Source organism: Myotis brandtii, unplaced genomic scaffold, assembly GCF_000412655.1.
Source record: "Myotis brandtii unplaced genomic scaffold, ASM41265v1 scaffold187, whole genome shotgun sequence".
NCBI classification, from domain to species: domain Eukaryota; kingdom Metazoa; phylum Chordata; class Mammalia; order Chiroptera; family Vespertilionidae; genus Myotis; species Myotis brandtii.
This window is the reverse complement of record NW_005356944.1, coordinates 2,684,126-2,696,791: the sequence shown is the minus strand read 5'-3', so window position 1 is coordinate 2,696,791 and position 12,666 is coordinate 2,684,126. Positions and strand designations below refer to the sequence as shown.

The following is a 12,666-nucleotide window of genomic DNA, read 5'->3' as shown; positions in this document are numbered from 1 at the left end:
GTTAGCCCCGTCCTCCCCGCCCCGCCCCGTTAGGGCACCTGGACTCTGCTTTGGGCCTCAAAGGTTCTGTTACCCGGCCAAGGTGGGTCCCCGGGAAGGCCGGACTGGGGGGCACAGGTCTCAGAGAGGATCGGACACCGCGGGTCTTAAGTTGGGGGCCCTCGTGCTCCCACCCTGCGTGAATCGCTGGAGACAGGCTCGTGGGGATCCTCAGGGCCCCCCTGGAGGTGAGCGGGGTGGGGCTGAGCGGGTGCAGAGGGAAGTGACTTGTCCACAGAATGTGCCGGGGTCAGAGAAGGAGCCCAGGCCTGGGGTGCAGGGGCTCTGGCTGGGAGTGGAGTCTGCAGGCTCCGTGTTGCTCTTCTCCGCCCCCCCCCCCCACAGGAGCACGAGTGGGTCCTGGGGAAGTCAGGCTGGAGGCAGGAGGAGCCTGGGTCTTCCGCAGGTGGCACAGGGCTCGGGAATTTTTATGAGGCACCTACTCTGGATGGGCACTTGGCACACGCTGGCTCCCTTCGCCCTCCCTCCGCGGCCCTGGCGGATAGAACGTGGTCTCACTTTACAGCCGAGGAAACGGAGGCTCGGAGAGGCTAAGGGGCCGCGGTCAAGATCTGGACCCAGGTCTGACGCCATCACCCATCGTGTCTCCCCTCAGCGCCCACCCAATTGAGCACAGCAAGCCTGCCGCTGAAGGTCTCTTTATTTCCGTCTTGGTCTCCCAGGCAAGCCCATCCCCGGGGCTCCAGGCCCCAAATCAGCAGCAGACAGTTTATAAATAAATAAGTTACAAAAGCGGGTGGGGGGTGGCCCGGACAGCCCTCCCTGGGGCTGGGCAACCAGTGCTCAGTGTTCTGTGAGCGAGAGCCGCAGGATCCGCTGTAAGTCTTCCTCCTCCTGCTGCCCTCGCCGCTCCCGCTCCTCCTGTTCCCGTGAGGACAACTCCAGGGCCAGACGAAGCTGCTCCTCAAAGCTTGTGGGAGTCGGGGCCAGGGGTGTCCTGTGAGGGGATCCCGGGCCCCTGGGCTCTGTGGACATCTGCAGGCTTTCCTGGAGGGCCCTTCAAGGACAGGTGTGAGGGGGAGCAGGCAGGTGAGCACCAAGGCTGGGGGTGGAGGCCAAGGGCTGGGGCATGGCTTTGAAGGACAAGGACCAGGACAGGGTGGCTGGGTCCTGGGAGATCAGAGAGAAGAGACACGGTGGGGCCCGGTCTTCCCATCCCACATGCCGCCTTCGGTGCTGGGGAGTGATGCTAATGGCAGGTGGTCCTGGGACAAGCACCTCCCTGCTACCACCCCCACCAGCCAAGGACCTCATGGCCCAGAGGTAGGGCAGGGCTGAGACGTGGACTGGTAGGTCCCAGAGCACTCACCGCTCCAGCTGAAGCTGTTCCTCATAGGCCATGGCTCGGGGAGGAGGGTGGGTGCCGGGCCTGGTGTTGGTCAGGGCTTCCCAGACAGTCACCTGCAGCAGCCAGAGCCCAGAGCTGTCATCTCTGCCACCCCTGCCCATACCCGGGCCCCGCACTGCCCGCACCCCACCTGCTCCGCCTCTGTGCCTGCCTCAAGCAGGCTCTGCTGGATGGCGAACTGCAGCAGGTCGTCGTCCTCGTCGCGGAGGGGCTCGCTGCGCTCTGCGCCCAGCACGCTGTACCCCTCAGGCACCTCGAACACCGAGGGGTCCACCTCGCATGGGAAAGGGCTCCCTGGGGGGACAGAGGGGCCACACTCAGCCCCCAGGACTCACACACCAGCAAGTCGTGCGGCCCCCTCCCTCCATGGCAGTACCTGAAGCTGGGACAGCAGAGCCAGGGGCTGGCACCCACACCGAGCTCAGAGGCTCGTCACAGCCGCACAGGTTGCTGAAGGTGATGCGGGCATTGAGCACATGGAAAAGGGGAATCTCTGTGAGGAGACAGCCAAGCCTGAGCCACTGTGGCCACATCCACCCCACTCCCTGCTGCTGCCTGAGGCCTCCCTGCTTCCCCACCACCCTCTCACCAATCTTGACTGGGAAGCCAGGCGGGAGGCGGAGGGTGATGAAGTCCCGCAGCTTGGCAAAGTGAGCGTTGCTGATGGCCATCAGGTCGATGATGGGCGTCACCTGGTCGCCCAGGGAGAGCGGGTGCTCCTCGCTCAGCCACAGTGTTGCCTTGAATCTGCCAGCCAACCACAGGACGTGGGTCCAGGAACGCCTGGTGGCCCCTCTCCTAAAGCCCACCCACTGCGACACCGGCCTGTGCTCGGGCCTTCTGCCTGGCCTGGGTTCCCTCTTCTCTCCTCAGCGGCCCCTGCCTGCTTCCTTCAGGAGCTTGTGACCTTCTGGTCCTATGGCCTGAGCTGCCCCCAGACCCTGGGCCCAGGCTGGAGCTGATGGTAGTTTGTGCAGCTCAACCCGTCTAGGTGAGGGCAAGGCTGGGCTGCTGGCTTCAGTCTGAGCCTGGTCTACAGCCCTGACCACCTCCTCAGCCCACAGCTGGCCAGCACAGCCCACAGGTCAGGACTGCCGGGGTCCAATGCACTGGGCGGCTGAGAGAGGTTCCTGGGACAGTGCTGGGCCCGTCATAAGCTCTATGTCACGCGCATCAGACCCTCATAGTGCCCAAGTGTGACTTCTCAGCTACTGAGAAGACCAGACTCTGGGAGAGGAAGATGGTTCCCTGGGCCATGAAGCCAGGAGGTGGTAGAGCTTTGGGCCCTTCCCACTCTGCTCCCAAGCTGGCCCCCAGCAAGTGCCATTACATTTCATAGAGAACCATACAGGGGTGGTGCTGCCCGCTCATTCATTTGCTCATTCACCAGAGAAGAGTGACCAGTCCTCTGGGCCAAGTCCCGGGCAGGATGCGAGTGAGTGGATCCCCTCCTCTGGTAGGCCCAGGTGTGACAGGAGTCTGTTAGAGCTCAGGGGAACCAGGCAGGGTCCCTGTCATCGACAGAGTCCCAGTCAGCCCCGGACCTCACCTCTGTACTTTGCTGGACATCTCGATGGGGCGGCCGATGTTCCGTGACTCCAGGCTGAAGTTGGGGTCAAAGTATTCATCGGGGGAAATGGCTGTGGGGTTGGTGGGGCTGGCTGCCTGCTGCACAGGAACCTGGTGGGCCCCAGGACCCCGCTTAGCGCTCAGGACAGCACCTGCCTGGCCCTGCCCAGCGGTCGGTCCCAGCCCCTGCCCCCAGCCCTGGCTCACCCCGTTGTGGGAGGAGTGCTGCTGGGCCATCCCGAGGAAGGACTGGAACGGAGTCTTCCCCCCTAAGGAGACGGGTGGGAGCCCATGAAGGGACTTTAGGCCACTGCCCCCAGGTTGCCCCCACCCACCGTCCACCCTGGGAGCCTCCTGTCAAGTGGAAGACAGAGCAGACGGGAGTGGGGTGACCCCTCAGCTTGTCCCGGATACTCTGGCCCCCCTAGACCAGGGTGACCCCACCACATGGTGTGACTGGGCAGCAGCAGGCGCACCTGGGTTTACCTTTGCTCCTCGACTTGTCCTGATCAGAGAGGTGCTCCGTGCGTGTGCGTGTCACCAGCTCCACATTCATGGCACTGTACACCTGGGGAGCAGGGGGGTTACGGGGGAGCTGGAGGCTCAGAGCCTGTTCCCCACACTCAGTCTCACCAGCACGGGACCCAAGTCCTGTCCCCAGAACAGATGAGAGCTCGCGCCCCACAGTGGAGGAGATGGCAGGGGCTAAACCCTGGGAAGTCACTAATGACAGGAAAATGGTCTGCTTTCGTCTCAGTAACTTGGGTGGGGGGCCCGTGCTGTGGGTGACCTCTACGTGTCAGCAGGGGGCTGGGTGGTTGGGCCCCATTGAGTTCCCAGGGCTGCACAGGCTTCCAGAGCCCACCGGCTCCTCTGTCTCTCCCTCCATATGGGTGGATGAGGAGAAGGAGTGGAGTCCCGGGCCTTGTCCTACCCCAGCCCCCACCACTAGCCTCTCCTGCCTTGGCCTCGTAGCCGCTAACGGTTTCCATCTTCTCAGACCGCCAGCCCCAGATACCACATTTGTTCCTGAAACAGACCAAACAGGAGTTCATGAGGCCCTGCACCCCCCAATCCTGGCCAAAGCCTTCCCTTCCAAAGACTCCCTCCAATCAGCCTTCTCACGGTGAAACATGCAGGGACCTGGAAGAGGCTGCCTGGACAGCTGGGACAACTGAACAAGGACTGGTGACTGGAAAGTACTGAGGAATTACTGTGAATTTTGTTAGGTCTGATAATAGTGTTGGGCTGGGTTTAAAAACATCCTTATGTGTTAGAGTCAGGTGCAAAGGCATTTACTGCTGAAATGATATGCCATCTGGGATGTACTTTAAAACAGCCCCGGGGCAGGGGGGCGGGAAGGTGAGGAAGGATAGATTCAACAAGATTGGCAAAATGGTTAATAAATGTTGAACTTGGGTGATGAGCATATCATACTATTCTCTCTTCTTTCATAAATATTTGAAATTTTCCATAATAAAAAGTTGAAAATGAAAGTATATCTGATTCAACAATAATAGTTGGGACTTCAATATCTCCCTTTCAATAATGGAGAGAATGAGTAGGCAGAAGGTCAACAAGGAAATAGAAGACTTGAACAACACCATAAACTAGACTAAACAGACTTCCTTAGAACACTCCACCCAACAACAACAGAATACACATTCTTCTGCACATGGAATATTCTTCAGCCAGACCATATGCTAGGCCATAAAAGAAGCCGCAATAAAATTTAAAGGGCAGAAATCACACAGTGTGTGTCCTCCCATCACAATGGAATGAAACTAGAATTCAATAACAGAAAAAAGATTTGGGAAACTCACAAATATATGGAAAGCAAACAACACACTCCTAAATAACCAAAGGATCAAAGAACAAATCAAAAGGGAAATCAGGAAATACTTTGAGATGAATGGAAATGAAAGTTTTGACACAACATATCAAAACTTATGGGACACAGTTAAAGTAGAGCTTAGAGGGAAATTCTTAACTGTGAATGACTATATTAAGAAAGAAGAAATCTCAAATCAATCATCTAACCTTCCATACTAAGATACTGGAGAAAGAGCCCAGTAAACCCACAACAAGCAGACGGAAGGAAATAATAAACATTAGAGTGAAAATTAATGAAATACAGAATAGAAAAACAATAGAGAAAGTAAGCCAAAAGATAGTTCTTTGAAAAGATCAACAAAATTGACAAACCTTTAGCTAGATTGGTCAAGAAAACAGACAAGACTCAAATTACTCAAATCAGAAATAAAAAAGGGGCCATTGTTACTGACATTACAGAAGTAAGGATTATAAAAGCATACAAATGAATAATTGTTCCCAAACAAATTATATAATTTGGATGAAATGGACAAAGCCTAAAGGGACAAAAACTATCAAAACAAATTTTTCAAAAATCTAATAGACTTGTAACAAGTAAAGAGATTGAAGTGGCAATACAATAACTACCCACAGAAAAGTCCAGGCCCAGATGGCTTCACTAATGAATTCCCACCAAACATTTAAAGAATTAATACCGCCTGGCTGGCGTAGCTCAGTGGCTGAGCGTCGAGGCTAGGTTCAATTCCCGCGTTGTGGGCTCGATCCCCAGTGTGGGCCCTGCAGAAGGCAGTCAATCAATGATTCTATCATTGATGTTTCTATCTCTCTTTCCCTCTCCCTTCATCTCTGAAATCACCCGAGGATATTTTTCCATTGATTTTTTAGAGAGAGTGGAAGACAGAGAAATATCGATGTGAAAGAAACACACCGATTGGTTGCATCCTGACCAGGGCCCAGGCCAGGGAGGATCCTGCCACCAAGGTGCGTGCCTTTGACCGGAATCAAACCCAGGACCCTTCAGTCTGCAGGCCGACACTCTATCCACTGAGCCAAACCGGCCAGGTAACACTGCCTAACTTATCCTATGAGGAATTTTTCACCCAGATACTAAAATCAGACAAAGACATCACAAGAAAAAACTACAGACCAATATTCTTTATTAATATGAATATAAAATACTAGCCAACCAAATCTAGCAACATATGAAAAGAATCCTACACCATGACCAAGTGGACTGTACCAGAGCAGTGGTTCTCAACCTGTGGGTCGCGACCCCTTTGGTGGTCGAACGACCCTTTCACAGGGGTCGCCTAAGACCATCCTACATATCAGATATTTACATTACGATTCATAACAGTAGCAACATTACAGTTATGAAGTAGCAACAAAAATAATTTTATGGTTGGGTCACAACATGAGGAACTGTATTTAAAGGGCCAGAAGGTTGAGAACCACTGGTACCAGAGGAATATAAGGTTGATTCAACATCTAAAAATCAATTGATGTAACATATATCAATAGAAGTTTTTAAAGTTATATGATCATATCAATAGACACAGAAAAAAGCATCTGACAAAATTCAAACCCTTTCATAATAAAAAACACTTAACAAAGTAGAAATAAAAGGAAACTTCCTCAATTTGATAAAGGGCACCCACAACTAACATCACTCTTAATGGTGGAAGACTGAATACTTTTCCCCCAAGGTCAGAAACAAGACAAAGATGTCTGCTCCTGCCACTTCTATTCAACATTTTACTGGAGATTCTAGCCAAAGCAATTACACAAGAAAAATAAATTAAAAAAAAACAGGTTGGATAAAAAGAAATAATACTATCTCTATTAAATGATGACATGATCTTACCTGTAAAAATCATAAGAAATCCACTAAAAATCCATTACAACTAAAAAATGAGTTGAGATGAGCAAGGTTGCAGAATACATGATCAAAACACAAAGATCAACTGTATCTATATAATAAAAGCATAATATGCTAATTAGACCGATGTCCTTCTGGACATCCTTCCTTCCAGACAAAGCCACAGCGGGCGGGGGCCACGGCAGAGGCGGCAAAGGCCCCCAGCTGCGGTGGTGGCAGGTGGGGGCCAGGGCCAAGGCCCTTGACGAATTTCATGCATCGGGCCTCTAGTTTTTATATATTTGCAATTAAAAAATGTAATAAAGAAAACAATTCCATTTATAATAGCATCAAAAAGAATAAAATACTTAAAATAAATTTATCAAAAGAAGTGTAAAAGGTATACAGTTGATCCTTGAACAATGTGGGGGTTAGTGATGCCTACTCCCATGCAATTGAAAATCTGTGTAACTTCCGACTCCTCCCAAAATTAACTACAGTTGGCCCTTTGCATCCATGGAGTCAACCAACTGCGGTTGGGAATTCACAGTTGGGAAACCATGGTTGAAAATTCAAATCAGAATCCCATCTGACTTCTTTGTAGAAACTGACAAGCTGAATTGGGAATTCATATGAAATTACAAGGGAATCAGAATACCCAAAGTAATCCTGAGAAAGAAGAACGAAGTCAGAAGACTCACACTTTCCAATTTTAAAACTTACTACGAAGCAATATCAATTAAGACAGGGTGGCACTGCAACAAAGACACATCAATAGATCAATGGAATAGTGTAGAGAGTCCAGAAATAGACCCATACATCTATGGTCAATTGATTTTCCACAGGGGATGTCACACCATTCAATGGAGGGAAATAACAGTCTTTTTAGCAAATCATGCTGGTGCAACTGAATCGTCACAGGCAAAAGAATGGAGTTGAACCCACCATATATAAATATTAACTCAAAATGGATCAAAGACCGTTTGTAAGAGCAAAAACTATAAAACTTTAAAAAGAAAATATAGGGGGAAATCTTCATGACCTTGGTTGGATTTGGCAAAGTATTGTTTGATATGAAACAAAAAGTACAAGCAGCAAAAGGAAAAATAGGTAAACTAGACTTCATAAAAATTAAAAACTTTTGTGCTTCACCCTGGCTGGTATGGCTCGGTTGGGTGTCATCCTGTGCAACAAAGGGTTGCTGGTTCAATTCCCAGTCAGGGCAAATGACCAGGTTCCAGGCTCAGTCCCCAGTGGGGGCGTACAGGAGGCAGCCAATTGATGTTGTGCTCACACATCAATGTTTCTCTTCCTTCCTCTCTCTCTAAAAATCAATAAACTATTCTTTAAAAACAAACAAACAGCCCTGGCTGGTTTGGCTCAGTGGATAGAGCGTCACGTCAGTTTGTGGACTGAAGGGTCCTGGGTTCAATTCTGGTCAAGGGCACATGCCCAGGTTGTGGGCTCGATCCCCAGTAGGGGCATGCAGGAGGCAGCCAATCAGTGATACTCTGTCATCACTGATGCTTCTCTCTCTCCATCTCCCTTCCTCTCTGAAATCAATAAAAATATATTTTAAAAAATAATAAATAGCCCTAACCAGTTTGGCTCAGTGGATAGAGCGTCACGTCAGTTTGTGGACTGAAGGGTCCTGGGTTCAATTCTGGTCAAGGGCACATGCCCAGGTTGTGGGCTCGATCCCCAGTAGGGGCATGCAGGAGGCAGCCAATCAGTGATACTCTGTCATCACTGATTCTTCTCTCTCTCCATCTCCCTTCCTCTCTGTAAAAAATCAATAAAATATATTAAAAAATAATAATAAATAAAAGAAAAATGCTGCCTCTGATACAATCTTTATAGGTTTTTAAAAGTAAAACCAAACAAATATAAAACTTTTGTGCTTCAAAGTACACCATCAAGAAAGTGAAAAGAACCCACAGGATAGGAGAAAATATTTGCAAATCATGTATCTGATAAGGGACTTATAACCAGAATTTATAAAAAGAACTCTTACAACTAAATAATAAAAAGATAACCCAATTTTTTAAATGTGCAAAGAATCTAAAGAGACACTTCTCCAAAGAAGATATACAAATGGCCAAAAAGCACATGAAATGATGCTCAACACCATTAGTCACTAGGGAAATGCAAATCAAACCACAGTGAGATACTACTTCACACCCAATAGGATGGTTAAAACCCAAAAATAAGTAAGTGAACAGTAAGTGTTAAGTGAGGATGTGGAGAAATTAGAACCCTCATACACCACTGGCAGGAATAGAAAATGCTCGTCCCTTTGGTAAACAGCCTGGCAGCTCTCCAATTACACATCCAGTTACCACATGACCCAGCAATTCCACTCCCAGGTATATATACCCGACAAAAATGAAAACATACGTCCAGACAAATATTTGTACACTACTGTTTATAGCAGCATTTTTCATAAGAGTAAAAAAGTAGAAATAATCTGAATGTCAATGGACGAATGACTAAACAAAATGTGGTATATTCCTACAACCTATTCGGCCATAAAAAATAATGATGCAGCTTTATGCTACAACTTGGATGAACCTTGAGGACATTATGCTACATGAAAAAAGCCAGTTACAAAAGTCTACATATCGCCCTAGCTGGTTTGGCTCAGTGGATAGAGCATCAGCCTGCGGACTGAAGGGTCCCAGGTTCAATTCCGGTCAAGGGCAGATGCCGGGGTTGTGGGCTCGGTCCCCAGCGTGGGGCGTGCAGGAGGCAGCTGATTGATGATTCTCTCTCATCATTGATGTTTCTCTCTCTCCCTCTCCCTTCCTCTCTGAAGTCAATAAAAATTTATTTAAAAAAAATCAACATATCATAGGAAATGTCCAGAATAGGCAAATCTATAAAGATCAGTAGTTGCTTAGTGCTGAGGGAGGGAATAAGAGGGTGGGAATTAATAGGTAAAAGATATAGGGTTTCTTCTGAGATGATAAAATGTCCTAAAATTAACTGTGGTGATGGTTGCATATCTGTGAATGCACTAAAAACCATTGAATTGTTGTACACTTGAAATAGGTGAACTGGATGGTATATGAAAATTATATCTCAATAAAACAGTTTGGGTTTTCTTTTTGGTGTTTCTGAAGTCTGTTGTTGGAACTGGGGCATGTGTTGTCACAGAAGTACACTCTGGCCGGAAGAGTCGGGTTCCTAGGCTGCCCACAAAGGCCTCTGGCCCAGACACAGCTATACTACTGAGGAGCCAACTTTGGTGCAAACAGCTGTCCTGAACCACAGCCCAAATCCTTGTTTTTATGGGAAAATATGCGAGGTCAGGAGTCGAGAAACGGGGGACACCCTGACCTAGCCTCTTCCCCAGGAAGTCAGCTGCCAGTATAGACAGGTACAGGCTTAAAGGCTGCCACAGGATGCTTAGGTGACCAATCTTCGGGGGACACTGGGCCTGCAGTGACCGCCCCCCCCTCATCTGAGCAGCCTCTGCATGTGGCTCAGACTCCCAGAGACCTGCACCAGGAGCCTCAAGGGCACTGCCCGCAGGGTGGCCAGACCCCAACTCACCTCTCAAAAGCCACATTTCGAGTGTCCAGGTGGGTGGAGACGATGGGAGAGGTGAGGCGACTGGCCACATGCTCCTCACTGGGCCGCATGGCGGCCAGCAGCACTTCCGGCTCAGGAGGGGCCAGCCCCAGCGTCTCCGTGTGCACCACCTGCCGGTCATGGTCCACTTCCATCACCAGGGCTCCTGCCTCTGCCAGCCAGTGGTATGCAAGAGGGGAGTAAATCAGTGCCAGGCCCGAGGCAGTGGATGGGGACCCATCATGACGCCCTCAGCCACCTGCCCCTCCGCCCCAAACCTCCATTTCCACACCGGGAGAGTGGAGAGAAAGGACAGCATTGTCCTCACAAGCCACAGGAGCATCTCTGGCGCCCGCGGTGAGTCCCCCAGAGCTCACCCTGGCCCTTGAAGATGAAGCTCCTCCGGCCACGCTGCCAGGTCATGTGCTCAAAGCCCAGGAGACTGGTGTCCACCCGCAGGCTCTCACCCCGCTTCCATACACGGTACACGTCACTCGGGCACATCTTGGACACGAGGGGCACTGCAGGGGGCACAGAGGTCACCAGGGTTCTTTCCTTAAGGTCCCACCCCAGGCCCCTTGGAGCCGAGCAGTCCCCACTCACCCCAGCTGGTAAACTCCCACTTCATCTCCACGTAGAAATCAGGGGCCTGAGATAGATCAGAGCTCCGGTCAGGGCCCTGCCTAGTTCTGGGGGCCAGTGGGCCTGGGCAGCTCCTTGTCTGCAGCCCTGTTCTGGGAGCCGAGCCCTTCAGCAAGTCCTGATGCATTGCCATGGCCCTGCTATGCCCCCATCACAACCAAACCCCACCCAGGAAACGGTGGGCCAAGTGGTGCCCTAAAAAGGCCGTCAGCAATCAAACTATAAGATCCAAGGGCCAGTCTCAACCTGGTGGGGGGGGGGGGGGGGGGGGAAGACCTCGGAGGGAGCTCCTGACTGTTGTGGATCCCAGAATCCTCATCTGTAATGGAGCACAAGGACCCCCTCTGGGCCTGCCCCTGGGATGGGGGAAGGAGGTAGTGTGCTCCCTCAACCCCCCTCCTCCCCGGGTGCTTTGAGAAGGGCAGACAGGTATTCCAGAAGCACAGGCCACATCCATCGAGTTGGATGAAATCCTCCCTCCAGAAAATCTGCATTCACCAGGGAGCCCATGGTCTAAAGCTCTGCTGAGATTTCTGGCAGTAGGAGACCCTTAATGCCGGTAAGGGCTTTCCTTCCAAAAGACCCACTCTTGTCCCCGTGGGCCTGTACCCCTCTCTTTCCTCTGCGACCCTGGGCTGGGGTCATAAGAGAGGGACTTCGGGGTGAGGGCATGTGCTGGGGAGTGGGAGTGGCCGGGGAGAGGTCAATGGGGGAAAAAGGAGACATGTAATACTTTAAACAATAAAGAATTTAAATAAAAAATAATCAGAGATATCGATAGACACAAAAAAAGAGAGAGAGGCACTTCGTCGGCAGTGTTGGGAAAGCATGCTGCACAAGCTGGGCGCCCTTCCCAGGCCAGGCCAGGCGTGTGTGACCAGGGTGACCGCCACGCGGCCTGCCAGCCCCCTGCCATGGCTCTCCACCCCTCTTACTGGCCACACCTCTGCCCTCTGTACCTGGCGGAGTTTGTTGAGCAATTCCGGAATGCCGGCCAGCCTCTGCTTGGCCCTCTGGTAGTCCCGGTACTGGAGCACCACTTGCACCATCTCAGGGTCCCCGGTGCTGACGGCCTCCTGCAGGACTGGGGTCACCAAGCTGCTGAAGGGCGCTCTCTCCACGGCCCCAGGTCTGGTCACTCACCAACCCCATGTCACCCTCAAGGAAGCCCGTCTGCCCTCTGCAGTACCTGCCCAGCCCTGACAGCTCTCTTTGCCCACGTTGGCATTGTGTCGAAGGAGGACTCTCACAGACTCCAGGTTCCCCAGGGAAACGGCCAGCTCCAGGGGGGTGCGCCCGCGGGGGTCCTCCTGTTCAATGTCATGCTGGGGGAGAGGGGACACTCAGCACGCGGCAAGGAGAGAGAGGCAGGGGCAAGAGGACCACTGGGCTGAACGGAGCCGGGAGCCACTATATGGGAAATAAGTAGGCGGACAGGCGGTGGAAATGGCAGAGGGCGCACCTCGTTGTCCCTGCAGGGACCGGGAAAGGGCAGGTGGGAAGGGCCTGCCCGCCTCTCCTGTGCTTTGCCAGGGACAGAGCTGTGGGCCCAGTGGTGGGGCCTGGTCAGGCAGAGGTAGAGCTGCGGCTGTCAAGAGCTTGGACCGGCCTGGGGACCAGGACCGGGTTGCTCCATCTCAGCCTAGCTCAGGGGCGGCCATGGCGAGAGGTAAGGGGCTGGGTGCAGTGCGGAGCGGGGAGACGGGCGAGGCGGGCGAGGCTCAGCGCTGGGAGCCGAGCCCAGAGGCTCAAGCGAGAGGGGCCGGTCACCTGGGCTTCCATC

The 12,666-nt window shown here is 51.8% G+C and overlaps 3 protein-coding genes across 6 annotated transcripts in view; all 3 read right to left on the bottom strand.

Moving 5' to 3' along the window:
- SSH3 (slingshot protein phosphatase 3) overlaps window positions 1–633 on the bottom strand; it is an 8,232-nt gene extending 7,599 nt beyond the window's left edge. Inside the window, exon 1 of the mRNA XM_014538224.1 lies at window positions 559–633. Within this exon, the coding sequence (XP_014393710.1) occupies window positions 559–633 (75 nt within the window). The remainder of the gene's footprint in view (window positions 1–558) is intronic.
- A 49-nt stretch (window positions 634–682) lies between these two features.
- Window positions 683–12,230, bottom strand: ANKRD13D (ankyrin repeat domain 13 family, member D). Of its 4 annotated transcripts, none has more exons than XM_014538096.1 (14): window positions 12,073–12,230; window positions 11,843–11,967; window positions 10,845–10,890; window positions 10,619–10,762; window positions 10,224–10,413; window positions 3,940–4,006; window positions 3,464–3,545; window positions 3,185–3,246; window positions 2,958–3,088; window positions 1,998–2,155; window positions 1,785–1,901; window positions 1,539–1,702; window positions 1,370–1,461; window positions 683–1,057 (listed from the first exon to the last, which is right to left on the bottom strand). In XM_014538096.1, the coding sequence occupies exons 2-14, from the start codon at window positions 11,930–11,932 to the stop codon at window positions 844–846; spliced, it is 1,557 nt and encodes a 518-aa protein (XP_014393582.1). In that variant the 5' UTR covers window positions 11,933–11,967; window positions 12,073–12,230; the 3' UTR covers window positions 683–843. The 4 variants fall into 4 exon arrangements, with proteins under 4 accessions (XP_014393582.1, XP_014393584.1, XP_014393583.1 ...); XM_014538098.1 differs by having other exon boundaries at window positions 3,931–4,006; window positions 12,073–12,209; XM_014538097.1 differs by lacking the exons at window positions 10,845–10,890; window positions 12,073–12,230 and having other exon boundaries at window positions 3,931–4,006; window positions 11,843–11,925.
- ADRBK1 (adrenergic, beta, receptor kinase 1) overlaps window positions 12,023–12,666 on the bottom strand; it is an 11,707-nt gene continuing 11,063 nt past the window's right edge. Inside the window, exon 21 of the mRNA XM_014538223.1 lies at window positions 12,023–12,208. Within this exon, the coding sequence (XP_014393709.1) occupies window positions 12,023–12,208 (186 nt within the window). The remainder of the gene's footprint in view (window positions 12,209–12,666) is intronic.

Coding starts and splice junctions, on each gene's coding strand:
- ANKRD13D (XM_014538095.1), bottom strand. CDS start 11,016: ATGGCAATGCATCAGGACTTGCTGAAGGGCTCGGCTCCCAGAACAGGG. Junction 4,007..10,223: donor CGAAATGTGGCTTTTGAGAG/GTGAGTTGGGGT, acceptor GGTCTGTTTCAG/GAACAAATGTGGTATCTGGG. Junction 3,247..3,463: donor GGACAAGTCGAGGAGCAAAG/GTAAACCCAGGT, acceptor CCGTCTCCTTAG/GGGGGAAGACTCCGTTCCAG.